The sequence below is a fragment of the Chaetodon auriga genome, chromosome 12 (genome assembly GCF_051107435.1).
Source record: "Chaetodon auriga isolate fChaAug3 chromosome 12, fChaAug3.hap1, whole genome shotgun sequence".
NCBI classification, from domain to species: Eukaryota; Metazoa; Chordata; class Actinopteri; order Chaetodontiformes; family Chaetodontidae; genus Chaetodon; species Chaetodon auriga.
This window is the reverse complement of record NC_135085.1, coordinates 11694502-11709160: the sequence shown is the minus strand read 5'-3', so window position 1 is coordinate 11709160 and position 14659 is coordinate 11694502. Positions and strand designations below refer to the sequence as shown.

The following is a 14659-nucleotide window of genomic DNA, read 5'->3' as shown; positions in this document are numbered from 1 at the left end:
CTGTCATTGTACCATTCTTATTATTATGCAAATGATCAGTGTTATGAGCCAATAAAGGATGGACTTACATGCTGACAACCACCCACATAGCTCCCACAATACTAACCAAGAAAAGATACTTCTTCAAATCTATATAAACATATATAGATTTCATCAAGTATCATGTGCATATAGAGCATAATAAAGGTGAAGGTAAAATGAAGGGTATTTAACCCCCAAGAAGAAGGGAAGGAGACACTTTCTGTCTCTGTTGCTAAAGCAACGAGGAAATGTCATGGCCAAATACAGCCTACTGAACTGAAACTGAAGGGGGAAAAGAGAGGAAGATCACATTTCCATCCACCGTATGTCAGTTCAAACCTGACATCTCGTCAAAGAGCACCATCTGTCCACTCTCGTCTTTTATATAATGTCAACTGTGGACACTTACACAAAGAGAAGAGGGTAAATTGTATTTGATTAGTCTAACAATACAGGGGAGGGCCTGTTTTAATGTATGCACATGTATTTCTGTTTGTTCACTGTGATGAAACTCCCAGACAAATAATTATCCCTTCAATCAAATTTTATTTATAGCATGGCAAATATATGCCTCCTTACTTGGTAATGCTTCAAAGCCACAGGAGTGTGTAATTACTCACATCGCATGGTGGTATGGGTCTAACAGTTTCCACAGTTGTCCTCATTTCAGTCGAACCTGAGTTTAAGAAGTTTGAGAAACGCCTGTCTAGTGGAACCATATTAGAGGTCTGAGGACAGCAGAGATACCGGCTTGTCGTGATCACTGCAGTGGAGAATTGCGAGTCTGTGTGACCTTCAAATAATGGGGTTCGTGCATGACTTTGATTTCTCACATGTCAGTCCTTGTGATGACAATGATGCTTGATATAACACACACACACACATACACACACACACACACACACACACACACACACACACACAGATTTAAAAGGCTCAATACTTTTAATCATGTGACATCCACACTGCACACACTGTGTTAAAGTAAGTTGACACACTACACTGTCTCCGTTATGTTTCTCGCATTTTTCCCATCTTCCCATTATAATGAACACATGAAAATCATTTCTACATAAAGGACCTTAAAGACTTCTTAAACACGTGGGGAGGGGGGATTGTGTGCTGAAAAGGCCTCAAGGGTCTTTCTGATATTTACCGAGTTAAATCCTTTAGGAATATAGAAAGCTCTTAAGCGAGTGCAAAGAGGATGAGTAGAGGTGGAATTTACAACTCATCTGAGTCTGTGTGTAGGAACCAGACTATATTCAGAACAATTCATTCAACCTGAAGTATGTTTTAATGCTATGCCATGTGTATGTCTGCAGGCTCAGTGGAGGCAAGCAACAGGAAGAAGCAAGCACTGCAGTGGGTGTGTGCTGTGTACACCACTTGTATGGTATCCAAGTTTTTTAATTTATTAAAGAGGAAGAAACATCAGAGGAAATCACAGTGTGATATAAGCCAATGTAACATGTACACACACACACACACACACACACACACACACACAAACACACACACACACACACGCACACACACACACACGGCATTTCTTTGTACATGTGTTTTTGCACTTGCAACATGCAACTTGTGTGCACGTGAGGAGGAACCACTACTGAGAAAAATCAGCTAATTTGCTTGATGGAGAGACAGGAAACACAGCAGGGTGTGGACTGTAACGAGAGAGAGTCGGTAGGGGGAGGGAAGAGGAAAAGATAGATGCAGATGAAGAGATAAAAAAGACAAGGGGTAAAAATAAGAGAAGCAAAAGAGAAATAATGGAAATGAAAGAGAAAGGCCTCTTTTAAACACAGCTGAAGTGGTCACTCTTGCTGCGACGCAGCAGGTGAACATAGGTCTCTTACTCTCTCCTTTGTTATATTGCTGATGCACTCGAACCCCTTTTTTGAAAGCACATCTAGAGTAGAGGTGCGGCACTGCGAAAGCCAGCAGCACTTCACGTGTCTTAGTAGTCTAAAATGACATGAATCCTAACAAGTACATTTCCAACTGAGACATTCTTGCCATTGTTTATCTGGCATGACTCATGTCCTCTTTTTGAAACAGCAATACTGTATCTCTTCAGACTACAAGACCTTTGTTGAGTAGCTATATTCATCTTGGACTTTCAGAAATATTTGCAGCCCTTGTTCCTTGAAGTCAAATTTCTTTAACAAGCAAAGCTTTTCTGCTGCAGCTTGTTCAGGCCATATTGATGTCATGTGAATGTGAGAAGTGGAGGCTGTGGACTGAGCTGCCTGTCAGGTGAGATCAAAAATGATCAGCCTGCCTTCAACTTTGCTGAAGGTACTAATGAGAATCAAACCCAGCTCATCTGGCTTGTTCCACGACTGGGCAGTTTGATGTTAGTCAAAAACCTCTCCAGGACCACAGAAAGGTGTTGTTATGCCCTCTTGCCGGCTGATACAGACGCACAAGGTTCCTTTTAACTCCTGTATGACATGCACCAGGCTTTCAACAAACTCCAACAGAAACCCATCTGCAGCAATATCGCATGCTCATTGCAACTGCTCCACCCAACACAGTAGAAAGAGCAACAAAGTCCTGAGAGGACTGGAGTTTGGGGTACAGTGTCGTGTCACACGGGACTTTTCCTGAACCTAACAAGTAGCTTCGTTGCCTAAACCTAACCAAACTGAGTGTCTCACAACAACAACCATTTCACAACATTAACTACATGTTCGAAGGAGATTTTCTGGCAGGAGGGATTTTCCGCATCACACACCAGCAATAAAGGGTTCCCTCTTCATCTGTATGAGACACAAGGAGTGCGCCAGAGCGCCATTGGTATTTGACGTGTTGTTGAAGTACAACCTTTTTTATGTTGAGACAGAGAACATGCATAAAGTAAAATGCTTCGTTAAACCTTAAAAAGACATACATTTGCTATTTTACTTTGCTGTCAAATGTCTCTCCTTGTAATTAATAAGTGGCCTTGGATATTGTGAAATTTTATCTGTTACCGTGGTCTCCAGAAATGCCATTCCTGTCGCTCAGGTACAAGTACCTCCAGAAGTGCTCTAGCCGCTCCACTTTTCTACTATTTATACCATGGACATTTCTTCAAATTAAAATAGAAAATAAGATCTTTGTCAACATCATATTCCAGCCAACATGTGCCATGATGACAGATCATGTAATCAGAAATATTTGCAAATGAACTGATGATAACAAATGGAAATGTCACGTTTGTTATTTGTGCTTTTGAAATGGTAATTGGTGGATTTCTCCTACACAGTCCTCCCTACACACTTTCAAAACCCTTGTCAAAATTTACACCTCCTCATAACTGATACTATATTTTCACTTAATTCCATGTCTTTTCATAGGATTCAAAGAAATAGCTGAACATTTTGGAAAATCAACCTATTCACTTTCTTGATGGTGCTATACAAGTAAAGTTTATTAATATTATTATTATGAGCATTTTGTATCTCATTTGCAGAAATGTGGAACTACTTCCTGGCTGGGCCGCAGTGATTTCGCTGTGTTTTGTTGTCAGTGAAAGGATAACCAGCAGAGATGGAGTGACTAAGAAGTTTCAACACAAAACAACACAACCTGTCATTTTTACATTTCAGTTTGTGTACAGATTACACAAATGAGAAACAACATTAGTTCATTTTAGAGGTGCTAGCGGGCAGATTTATTTAACTTTGGAGAGAGCCAGTCTAACTTTTCCCCCTACTTCCAGTCATTACGCTAAGCTAAGATAATGAACTCTAGATGCATACTTTGCATGTAGTCATGAGACTCATTTTCTCATCTCTCAAAAGTAAATAAGCTATTTCTGTCATTTAAAGGACCATACCACTTATTTATCATTTTTAGAACAACATCAAGAACATCAACAACATCAACAACATCAAGTCCGCAATAACTTTTGTCAAAGTTACATTATCGCTGTGAGACGAGAGTTACACTCTACAGTTTGGAGCTTAATGCAAACTTGATGTTCATTTTGATGAACGTCATGTACACAAGCAGGTTTCATTGAGTGAAACCTGTGATATTCATATCATATATAACTGAATGGAAATGCAAAGAACCATGCATTCAAAAACCTAAAACTCTACTCCATGCAGTGATACTGTAATAATATAAAAGTACAAACTTAAATGTTAAAAGTGTCAATTGATGATAAGGACTGAATAAACCTTTTCTGTGTGGAGTCAGCTGTGTTACAGATCAAATCCTGCTAGACAACAAAATGCTATCGCAGTCATCTTTGGCACTCTGAACCAGATAATCCTAAATGTTATTCTCATATGTATTTCCATTTATATTTTTACCCTCTCTTCAAGTGTCCCAGTCCCTGTTCCCTGCAGCAGCTCCTTCCCAGGATCACATTAAATGGTTAATGAGCCATGCATGCTTTCTTCCAGACATAATGTGGCACTTTCAACAGATGAAGAGTTCAGTTCTTGTTCCATCAGATCACAACATCTTTTGTCTGACACCAGAGAGTTTTTACTGTCTTTGTGCCAACGCCATACACCCTGTCTTTTTTATTGCCATTCTGCCATGCAGCACAGACTTTTGAGGTTCTGTACAGACTTTTGTTCCTCCACAAAGATCTGCCCTCACAACCAAGTCAATCTATGGAATATTTTTCAGCTTTCTGAACTTCATAACGTTGGACTCTCTTTACTTACTCTCACATCATGACTCATGTGACCTTAACAACTCACATGATGTCTGGGCGGGTCAACGATCATACAAGAGGTCTAATGCCTGGGATTGCCCATCAGTCAGGTAGAACCAAAGAAGCCTCTTGGATAACGGGTGAAACATCTAGAACATCAAGCAAGTCCAGTTGCCTTTGTAAAGCACTAGGAAGTATCAGGAAGGAACACTTAATCTTTCAGTGTGTCTGCAAAATTCAAAGTCACCATAACACCGATTTGCACATTTAAACATTTCTTGTTAAAGAGAAGCTTGCAATCAGTTCATTTTCACCACATTGATTATTTCAAATGAGAAAAACAGCATCTTTAGGTACATAATGTTTGAGAAGTGCAATACCTGCAAGGCAGATTGAGGTTTCTAACTAAGCTCCAAATGTATTTGATTTATTCAAGACTGAAATGTTACAAGCAGGCAGTGGTGGCTACAAATATAGGTATTAAGTTAATCTTGAGGATAGATTTTAGAGATACCGACGTAGGATGTAGTGAGCAGGCTGCCAATTGCCTGTCAGCGTAACAGTGAGGCTTTGAACTTGTGTTCACTGAAGGAAGATGGAGGGATAAGGTGGCTGATCTGGACTATTGAGATGCAGTCATGGGAAACAGACTGCAGAATCTGTTGCCTTGCCAACCAAGCCCCTAGGAGTATGAGGGTTAAATGTAAAAAGACTCTGTGCCAATGCAAATATGGGCTGCCATCTGCTTTCATTACATTCCTTTTGTTACATAGTCAAGGATGTGGTGTGTTCAGATCAGTGGTTCTAATTTGATTTTGATGTGGGAGCAGCATGTATACCTGGATAGTAATTACATGACCATCCACATGCTTCTCAAGGCGCTGGGATGTGATAGAAAGCATATTATGTGGACTCCTGATATAGCACATCTCTTATTACCACCACTGCAGGTATTAAATATACATATAACTTTAGATATGTCTTAAAAATGGGAATTCTCTGTATAAAAGTGATCAGCGCTTCAAATCACATGCCACTCCAACATCATCAGCAGGACGTGGAGTATGTCACAAAGCATAGTTTTCCTGAAATGGAAGAAATAAATAGCTTTTTTTGAACTGCCAGTGGACCAGCCCAGGTGATGCCAATTTTAGCTCTGTTTTGCAGTATAAAGCAAACTTCTGGGGAATTGCTAAAGTTTTGTGCACTTAATTTCTGTCTCTGACCATTAATCTCCAGCGGAGCTGACAGAGATATGGCAAAGGAAAGAAACAGCAAACTTGTTGCTTAGGAACAGCGAGAAATAACCCTAACTTTTCTTGAAGCATCTGATCTTATCTCCCATGGTGCGTATAGCTCTGCATTTGTGTGTGTGTGTGCGCGGGCGTGCGGGCGTGCGTGCGTGCGTGCGTGCGTGCGTGTGTTGTGGGGGGTGGGGGTGGTGGTCGGGGGTGTCAGGTTCAGCAGAGGTTGTTTCTAGGCAACTGTTTTTTTTTTCTTTTTAATGCGAAACATGTTTGTTTTCTGTCTCTTTCTATTCATTATGGCCTGCTTTTTCACAAACACTGCCTCTCATCATTTGGACAGGGTTAACTTCCTCTCTGGTGTATGACCCAACACAACTCTTTGATGAAACAAAAAAAGGCAAAGGATAAAGCTGCATTCTACTGTTCGGAAAAGGTCCCAACACTCATTTCGGTATGATACATATGCAATTATTTTTCTGTAGTATGGATCAGAGGTACCAGCTGTGTTTGGATGGAATATAAATGTGGAGACTCTCCACCCGAAGTTTTTACATGGTTGTGTTTGTTTTTTTTGCTGTTTGATTATTGAGCCAACACAGGGAAAATTGTGGTGTCTGACAGTTTTGCCTTTTCATTTTTTTTCTTAAAATTAGGAGTGTGGGCAGTTCTTTTGTTGTTTAAACATGTCCTTATTTTCTTCAGTCACGTCCAGCATTTACATACACATGCCTGCAGCATGCACGAAGTGATGCTGGAATATTTGACCTTTCACAGCTGTTGGCCTGCTGCCCAGCTGTGCCTCAGATGAGCGCATGCAGTTCATTAAATTACAACCAGTGAGCTGTGGTAAAGCAAGCAAACAAACCAACCTTCTTTTTTAGTTAGGTTTTCAAATGATATCAAGCCTGTTGCACAGTTTTTAGGATGACATACGTGTGTCATGCAGCAGTTTGAAATGTCATCTTGTGACCTTTTTATCCTCACTGTTTTCATTAAAGCTGCATTTGTGTATTTATATGTGTATGTATGCGTGTGTGCGTGCACATGTGCCTGTGTGCATGTGTTTGTGTCTGTGTGTTCAACAGATGCAGATACATTTCAGCGTTTTTCAGGGATGCATTTTATACACGTTCTAACAGTTTCACAATGGGTTATTAATAAGTGATGAGTTGCTTTGCACAGTTCATGTGAGGTAATGAAACCATAATTTATTTCAATGCGGGTAAGTGGAAAAAACACATGCACAGCAAAAACCTATTGCATTATTTGGGATACACAAACTGACAGTACAGGCAGAACAGCAACTAATTACAGCATCTACCCCCTTCTCCACAGACACACACACATACACACACTTCTATCCTTGTGAGGACAATCACTGACATAACTGCAAGAACTAAATGTCCTTACCATAACTCTTATTCAAAAATAATTCTAAGATAGGGCTTAAACAGTGCTTTGAAGGTCTGTCCAAACGTTAGGAGTGGCCAAAATGTCCTCACTTTGGAAAAATGTCTTCTCTCGGGTCTAAAGCTCAAAGTGGCTCTCACAAAGATAGCCGTACAAATACACATATACACACACTTGCATGCATGCACATGCACATGCAGATGCACACAAACACACACACACACACACACACACACACACACACACACACACACACACACACACACAATTGATTGCGTTGATGTCTTTTACAGCAGAAGCACTTTGATATGAGTTTTAATTGGTTATGTGAGGTGTTTAATTAGGGGCTATCAGGTGGAAACCTGTGGCAGAATCTGTGTTTTGTCAAAATCTAATTAAAAACCTCTTCCTCTGAAGACATGACCTCAACATCACCCAAACACTCTCACTCTGCCTGCTAGTTTGCATACATGTGAGTCAGAGGGCAGGCCACCCACTGGTTCCACTAACTGTGAGTTTGCAGACAGCATCCCTTTAATTATCACAGGCAGTCTTTTGCCCTTGTGATCCAGGCAGTGCAGTGCAGGACAGCAAGTCAGTTTGATCAAATCACTTCTGCTGAACCTCAGCAATGATGGGGTCTTACTGTCATCTCATCGCACATTAGGTTAGTGAAAATGATTGATTAGACATGTAGGTTGACTTCCTCCACTCATGAGAGTTGTTATGTAACAGAGATAGATGAGATGTCACTGTGGTATTTCATCATACTTGGAGTTTGTAGTAGTAGATACCAGCTACTTAAAAAAAACTGTCATTTAGCCTGACAAAGGCTAAACAATAGCTGGCAGAGAGTATTCTCTAATAGACCGTGCATGTCTTCATATGTTTTTTATGTTGTACTTTTAAATGCATTGATATATTATTTTTTTAAGCATGTCATAACTGTTGTCTTTTGTAATCTGATTCTATTATATTTTGTACCTTGTCTGCTTCCTGCAAAAAAAATGTATTCTTTGATATGAGGATTCAGATTTCTAGGTTTTTGGCTCCTATTTTCTAATGTTTCTTCATATCATACATTAACATTCTGTCTAAGGATTGACTATGTATAAATAATGAAAGACTTTATACTTTGACCCTTGACTAAATCAGATATATTTTATCCTATAAATGAATTAGGATGCTGTCAATAAACCATTAGCTATAATAAGTATGGAAAGAAATGTGTATTTAACTTTGAATGGTAAATTCAAGCCTGCCCAATAATGAAATGTGACTTTTTCTGTTATTTAAAATCCCCTTTGGACCCTTAAGTCTGCCTTAATACAGAATGTACTCCTAACACATGAGTAAAATCATTAGTAAGTAAAACTTTAACCTTCTCTCTAACTGATAATCTGTTGGTTTAAATGTGTAAGTGATTCCTTTGTGTGTTACGCCCCCCTCCAATATCCAGTTTCAGCAGGGAATACATCCAATTAAAGACACAAAATGCTGTTTCATCGGGACTTTAATTGTGGCACCAGTCTGACGTCAGATCACTGGAGTCTATTTCAAAGCAATGTCCCAGAATAAGGATGTGAAAAGGAATAAGTCCTTGGCCTAATTTAAGTGCAGTAAAAAGGCACAAGATGTGATGGTTTTGGTGGTTGTCAATAAACTTTTGCAAGAGGAAAGCATGTATATCTGACATTGTGTCAATGAAGCTGATTTTGCTGTCACAGAGTCTTTAATTGCATCTTTCTGAAATCTTTATCTTACCCATTTACTCAACATAAGTTCCACGTTGCATCCACAAACATGAATGTTAGGAACACAACAATCTTTCCGTCAGTCAGACAGTGCCCTCTGTTGCAAGAAGAATAAAACTGCAGCTTTGATAACAGATCATGAGCTCCCTACTCTAACACCTCTCAATGTTGACTCATTATGCCACAGTAACCGCTAAAGGACATACTAGACTTACTAGATCAGTACTGTACCAGTTTTTTTTTTTTCAACCTTTAGACAGCAGTGAGGATAAAAACGAGTACAAAATAGAGAAGACTGTGGCTCGTTTGAGGCATACAGAAAGAAATGTTACTACATCAGCAAAATTACAATTCTTTCAACCCTCACTGGTTATAAAATCAATAATCAATAATAATTATTATTGCATGTGTGATATTCTATTGAGTAAGTCTGTCATATCCATTTGTCCATAAGATTTGGATTTTGTACACGAGTACGTATTCTAGCACAGGTTAGAATATGTTCTGGAGATGTTCTATAGATTTAATATATTTATTTCCCAGTAGATAGAGAGCATGCACACAGTCACTACTATGTTACATCTATCCCTCTCACTCTTGCAGAACCGTGCAGTCAGAGCTGGGGGTCATTAGCCTAAAGTGGTGGCAACTTGGCTTTTTACTCCAGCTGGTTTGTGCCAAATCAATGCATAGAGTGTGCAAACATTTCTGATTATATGTTATCAGATTTCCGGAGCACATAAGTGTGCATCATCAGCCTTTCACTAAATGTGAGTGTGCATGTGCTTGCTCTCTGTCGCTGTCCACTGTTTCCAAGGCAGGTGACTCTTTACCATTACACAAACATGTTTAGGCAAGAAGTCAAATGTCATATTCCCCAAGAGATCCCATCACATGGTTCCTCCCCAGTGAGTGGGTGAGCACAAACATCACTCTCAGGCTGATATAAAAAGGGAGTCATTGTGCATTGTCATTGTCCTTTTGATTAAAGCTCTAAAAAACCCCACTGTACACCACCTGCTCAGCACCAAATGGCGCACAGGCAAAGTCAGCAACTAGCGGGTGATCATAGCAGAGCATATAACTGCTAAAGAGCCATCCCACCACCCTTACCACTGTCCATATACCCCTTACATTTAGACAAGACTATATACAGTGTGAACAAGTGACGACATTAAAGTGGTCAGTATCAGATACCTGGTTGAAACTGAAATGGTGTGAACATCCCTGTGTCATATACATGAAGACACAAAAGTATGACTTTACCAACATACAGGTAAGCCTACTCAAATGTAGAAAGATACTTGCACAAACTTTTAAACTTTTGGCTAAAAGAATTTTTATTCATGTAATACATCTGCAAGATGCTGAAAATAATAGTTGTATATTATCATCAATCTTTTTATTCATTTGAGATTGAATTAAACTTGTACTGTGCATCTCTTACATAAACATGCACCCCCAAGTAATTTATTTTTTTGCTTGGACAAAGCAAAACTCTACTCTACTCTACACTGTAGGCTATATATTTTTTATACAGAATGTGGGACTTGTAATGTGATCTAAGTTATTGAGAAAATGTATAAAATTCTGACCAGAATAACATAATGGAAGCCATTTTACATGCAGTAGGAAAAACAATATACTTCGAAACTAATTACGTTGGGCAAGTTTATCTTAAACATTATATTATAGAATACAGTTACTGCCTAAGTAAAATAAAGTATTTTGGCATTAAAACGTGAAATTTTACTTTGTCAAACCATCCTGGATCATATACATGTCTTATAAATGAAACCGACTGAAAATGGGTTGAAAATTCAGCTGTTTTAATTATTAAAATTGTAGATAGACCTCCTGCCACGATGGTTTTACATCCGTTCCGGGGCATGACGAGTGACGATTGGTTGGATAAGGTACTAATATCAAGGTAAGGCAATCAGAGGCAGAGTAGGGCGGGCCATCCTTTAGCAGGATTTGTAATACTGCGCAGTGCTGTGCCTTCAGTAGGCGGTGCTAACCGATCACATGACAAAGGTCTTAAGCGATTCCGCCATGTGGCTGTTGAGACCTACAGTGTTGTTGGGTTTGTTGGGAAGTAGAGGGATACAGAGAAGTATGGTGAGTATGGGGGCAGCGCTAATTGTTTACTTTTGTGTGTCTGCCGTGGTCAAAACAGTATCTTCTGCTGTCTGCCTGCTGAACAACATGTAGGTCAAATGAAGGATTTCTATTTTTAAATCCAGCGTAACGGACAAACGGGTATGTTGTTGGTGTAGCCATGAACGCTAGCTTCGTGTGAAACGGTACCATGTTAGCGTCTGGACGTCAGATAAACGTTCACGGACGGATTTTAACCAGCTGTTTATCTTTCCGGTAGGCTCGGTCATTGCCAGTTTAACTTAAGTGTCTCGGTTTTCTCTGTTCGTAAACCACGACTGGTGTTATTAGCTTGCTGTGCTATAACGTTAGCGCTGATGCAATGTGAAGGGATACCGTTAAATTTGCGAATGATCCGCAGTGATGATATACCATCCAGGTGATGGAAAGACTTATCAAACCAGGGGAAGCTCCACGGTTATTTGGCATCCTTTTTATTCCCGCTTTATATGCCACACGGTAACAATTCGCCAACGCTGAAACTTGGTAAGATCTTCCAAGTTTTTATGTGTTTTATGCGCTGTCTTTCTTATTCTTTAGTAAGATAGACATGCGTGCAGGTAACTGGATGATTTGTGTGGGTTTCAGCCTAAACCTGATGACAACGAACGGGCCAAAGTGCGCTGAGTAATGAGAGCAGAGGTTGACTCCTCTGCGTTTCCTCCCAGTTATCAGATACTTCTCGCTTATTCCTCAAGCTTGCCTTTGCCCTTTGGTTTGCTTTCATGGACGTTAACCCTGACAAACCTATATGTACCTTCAGCTGCCTTTCTCAATCACAAACACTCACCTATATACAACTTCCATTATTCATCTTCTCTGCAGTGTGCTCAGGTGGGAGACTGGCAGAGTGCCAAGTCAATATACGAGTTCTCTGCCAAGGATATTGATGGCAATGAAGTCTCTCTCGAGAAATACAGGTAATATATATATATATATATATATACACACACACACAAATAAACAGTAATTTGCTGAATTATTTTCTCATTTTAACCTCTCCGTCTTTTGTGTTTCCCTGCCAGAGGCTACGTGTGCATCATAGTAAATGTAGCCTCTAAATGAGGAAAGACCAGGGTAAACTACACTCAGCTCGCGGGAATGCACGCCTCCTACGCTGAGAAAGGTTTACGCATCCTGGGCTTCCCATGCAACCAGTTTGGAGGACAGGTAACAAGATTAAAGAGATGTTTGTTTGTTTGGTTCTTGTTATTTTCTGCTATTTCACATGAAATGTGGTCAGTGCTGCCATGAATAGATTACATGACTCTTGAACTGTTGAATGACTGGCTGTTCATCTATTTCCTCCACCTCGCTGATCCGTTTGAATAAAGAGATCTGGCAGTGTGGAAGTCATTTAATATTTGTTTTAATAAGCTGGATTCTTGCATATTTTAATAACAATTATTCATTATTTTCATACTATGTAAAGCTTTATTAGCTCAGTTGCAAAACGTGCATTTCACTTTTTCTAACTTGGATTTTTGTGGTCCGATGCAGGAGCCAGGGACTGATGCTGAGATTAAAGAGTTCGCCAAAGGTTTCAATGCTGAGTTTGACCTCTTCAGTAAGATTGAGGTGAATGGAGACAACGCTCACCCTCTGTGGAAGTGGATGAAAGCACAGCCCAAAGGCAAGGGAACCTTCGGAAAGTGAGTTATTGTTCTATTTTTTCTGTTTTCTTAGTAGTAATTATCTTATCATACATCGTTGTTACTAATGAGCATTATGTTAGGCCCCATTTCTTAGGCTACATGCTCCCTAAGTGTAGAATAATTGTGTGAGAAGTTGAATGAATTTCTGTTTTTTATTCATACTTGCCCATAATTGTTATTATATTTTACTCACAAATTTAATCTCAGTGTGTGAGGACTTTAACAGGTCGGTAAAGCCGGGACTTGCCATGTCTCCCATACATCAGTAATTCATTCAGTAACTAAAATGTAATCATAATTGGTGGGAATGGGGGTCAAATCTTCAAGAAAAAGGCCCACGTTTCTTTGTGAATCCCCGAATGGAAACCCTGTCGTGCACATCCTGTTCAGTCTCTATTACTTCATCCCACTACTTCCTTCATTATTTCTCATTCGCTGTGGGTGAGGTTGTGAAATGTTTTACATTTAAAGCAGAGAGGTAGATTATGCTGCAGGGGAAGTTATTCTGTGAATTGAATAATTGTCCACCCTGCAAACTTGTCAGTATTGTAAGATTGCACACTTTGTGCTCCATGAAGGATGAAACATTGTCCGTGCTGGTAATGCCTGCAGGCTGTGTTGTAATAAGTCTCTCTCTCTCTCTCTCTCTCTCTCTCTCTCTCTCTCTCTCTCTCTCTCTCTCTCCCCCCCCCCCCCGTCCCCATTCACAGTAACATCAAATGGAACTTCACAAAGGTAAAGTGAATCTAGTCGGCATCTTCTGTAAAAAAAATTGATATTTTCCTTGCCTCAACTGCATGAAAAATACATGTTGTGTTCATCTTTTATTCCTCAACAGTTTTTGATTAATAGAGAGGGACAGGTGGTGAAGAGATACGGCCCAACAGATGATCCCAGCGTAAGTGGCACTTGCTGTGCTTTTAATAATATTTCTGTGCATGTTGTGAAATGTGGCACAGTGTTGGTGCATACAGTGGTTAATCACAACCTGTGTGAGTTTATTCAGGCATTTGTTAATCCATATGCAGCTTTGTAGTGAACAGCTCATCTCTGTCCATGGCACTGCAATGCTGTCTCTCCCCACTCCGTCATCCTTGTCAGAGTAACATTTCTACTTAATTCTCTTTGCAGGTTGTGGAGAAGGATCTGCCCACATACCTTTAATACTACTGTCAAGCACGTGTTTGTTAGACTCCTGACCTCTCCCATGGACTCCAGGGTATTGGTGTGTGTGTGTGTGTGTCTGGACCTGTGATGGCCTGTCTGTAAACCCAACATTGGGAAGGGCAGGCCTGATGATCCTCGGCGTGCAGCTAACCTCCAGAACCCACCCACACCAAACCCATTGGACCATGTGAGAGCACATTCAGCCGTTACCCACAGCAGAGGCACTTCACATCTTATTTCAAACTCAAAACAGCCATTCCTTTTTCAAATGCAAATACCATCTAGTCCTTTATGAATGTTAAGTGACATGTTTGTCCATGTGTCAGTGTCAGTTTTATGTAAGGTCATAAGATGCCATAAATTTCACAGATTTCTGAAAAGCTACTGATAATATTATTTGCACTTAACTTAGTGAAGGGCCTATTATTATGTGTGTCACTCGTGACTTATCATGTGATGAAACTGGAAAATAAATGCTGGACAAATAAATCCCGGACATTCATTCTGTCATTTCTCAATTTATACACACTTTACAATGATAATGTGTATCCTAAAGCTTAATTTCATGCGTCCTTGATA

At 39.9% G+C, this 14659-nt stretch overlaps 1 protein-coding gene across 1 annotated transcript; it reads left to right on the top strand.

Annotated features, from left to right (window-relative positions):
* Positions 1–11119: 11119 nt before the first annotated feature.
* Positions 11120–14569, top strand: LOC143329696 (phospholipid hydroperoxide glutathione peroxidase-like). The gene is made up of 7 exons (XM_076745707.1): positions 11120–11219; positions 12084–12178; positions 12284–12428; positions 12759–12910; positions 13624–13648; positions 13752–13811; positions 14045–14569. The coding sequence occupies exons 1-7, from the start codon at positions 11127–11129 to the stop codon at positions 14075–14077; spliced, it is 603 nt and encodes a 200-aa protein (XP_076601822.1). The 5' UTR covers positions 11120–11126; the 3' UTR covers positions 14078–14569.
* Positions 14570–14659: the final 90 nt, after the last annotated feature.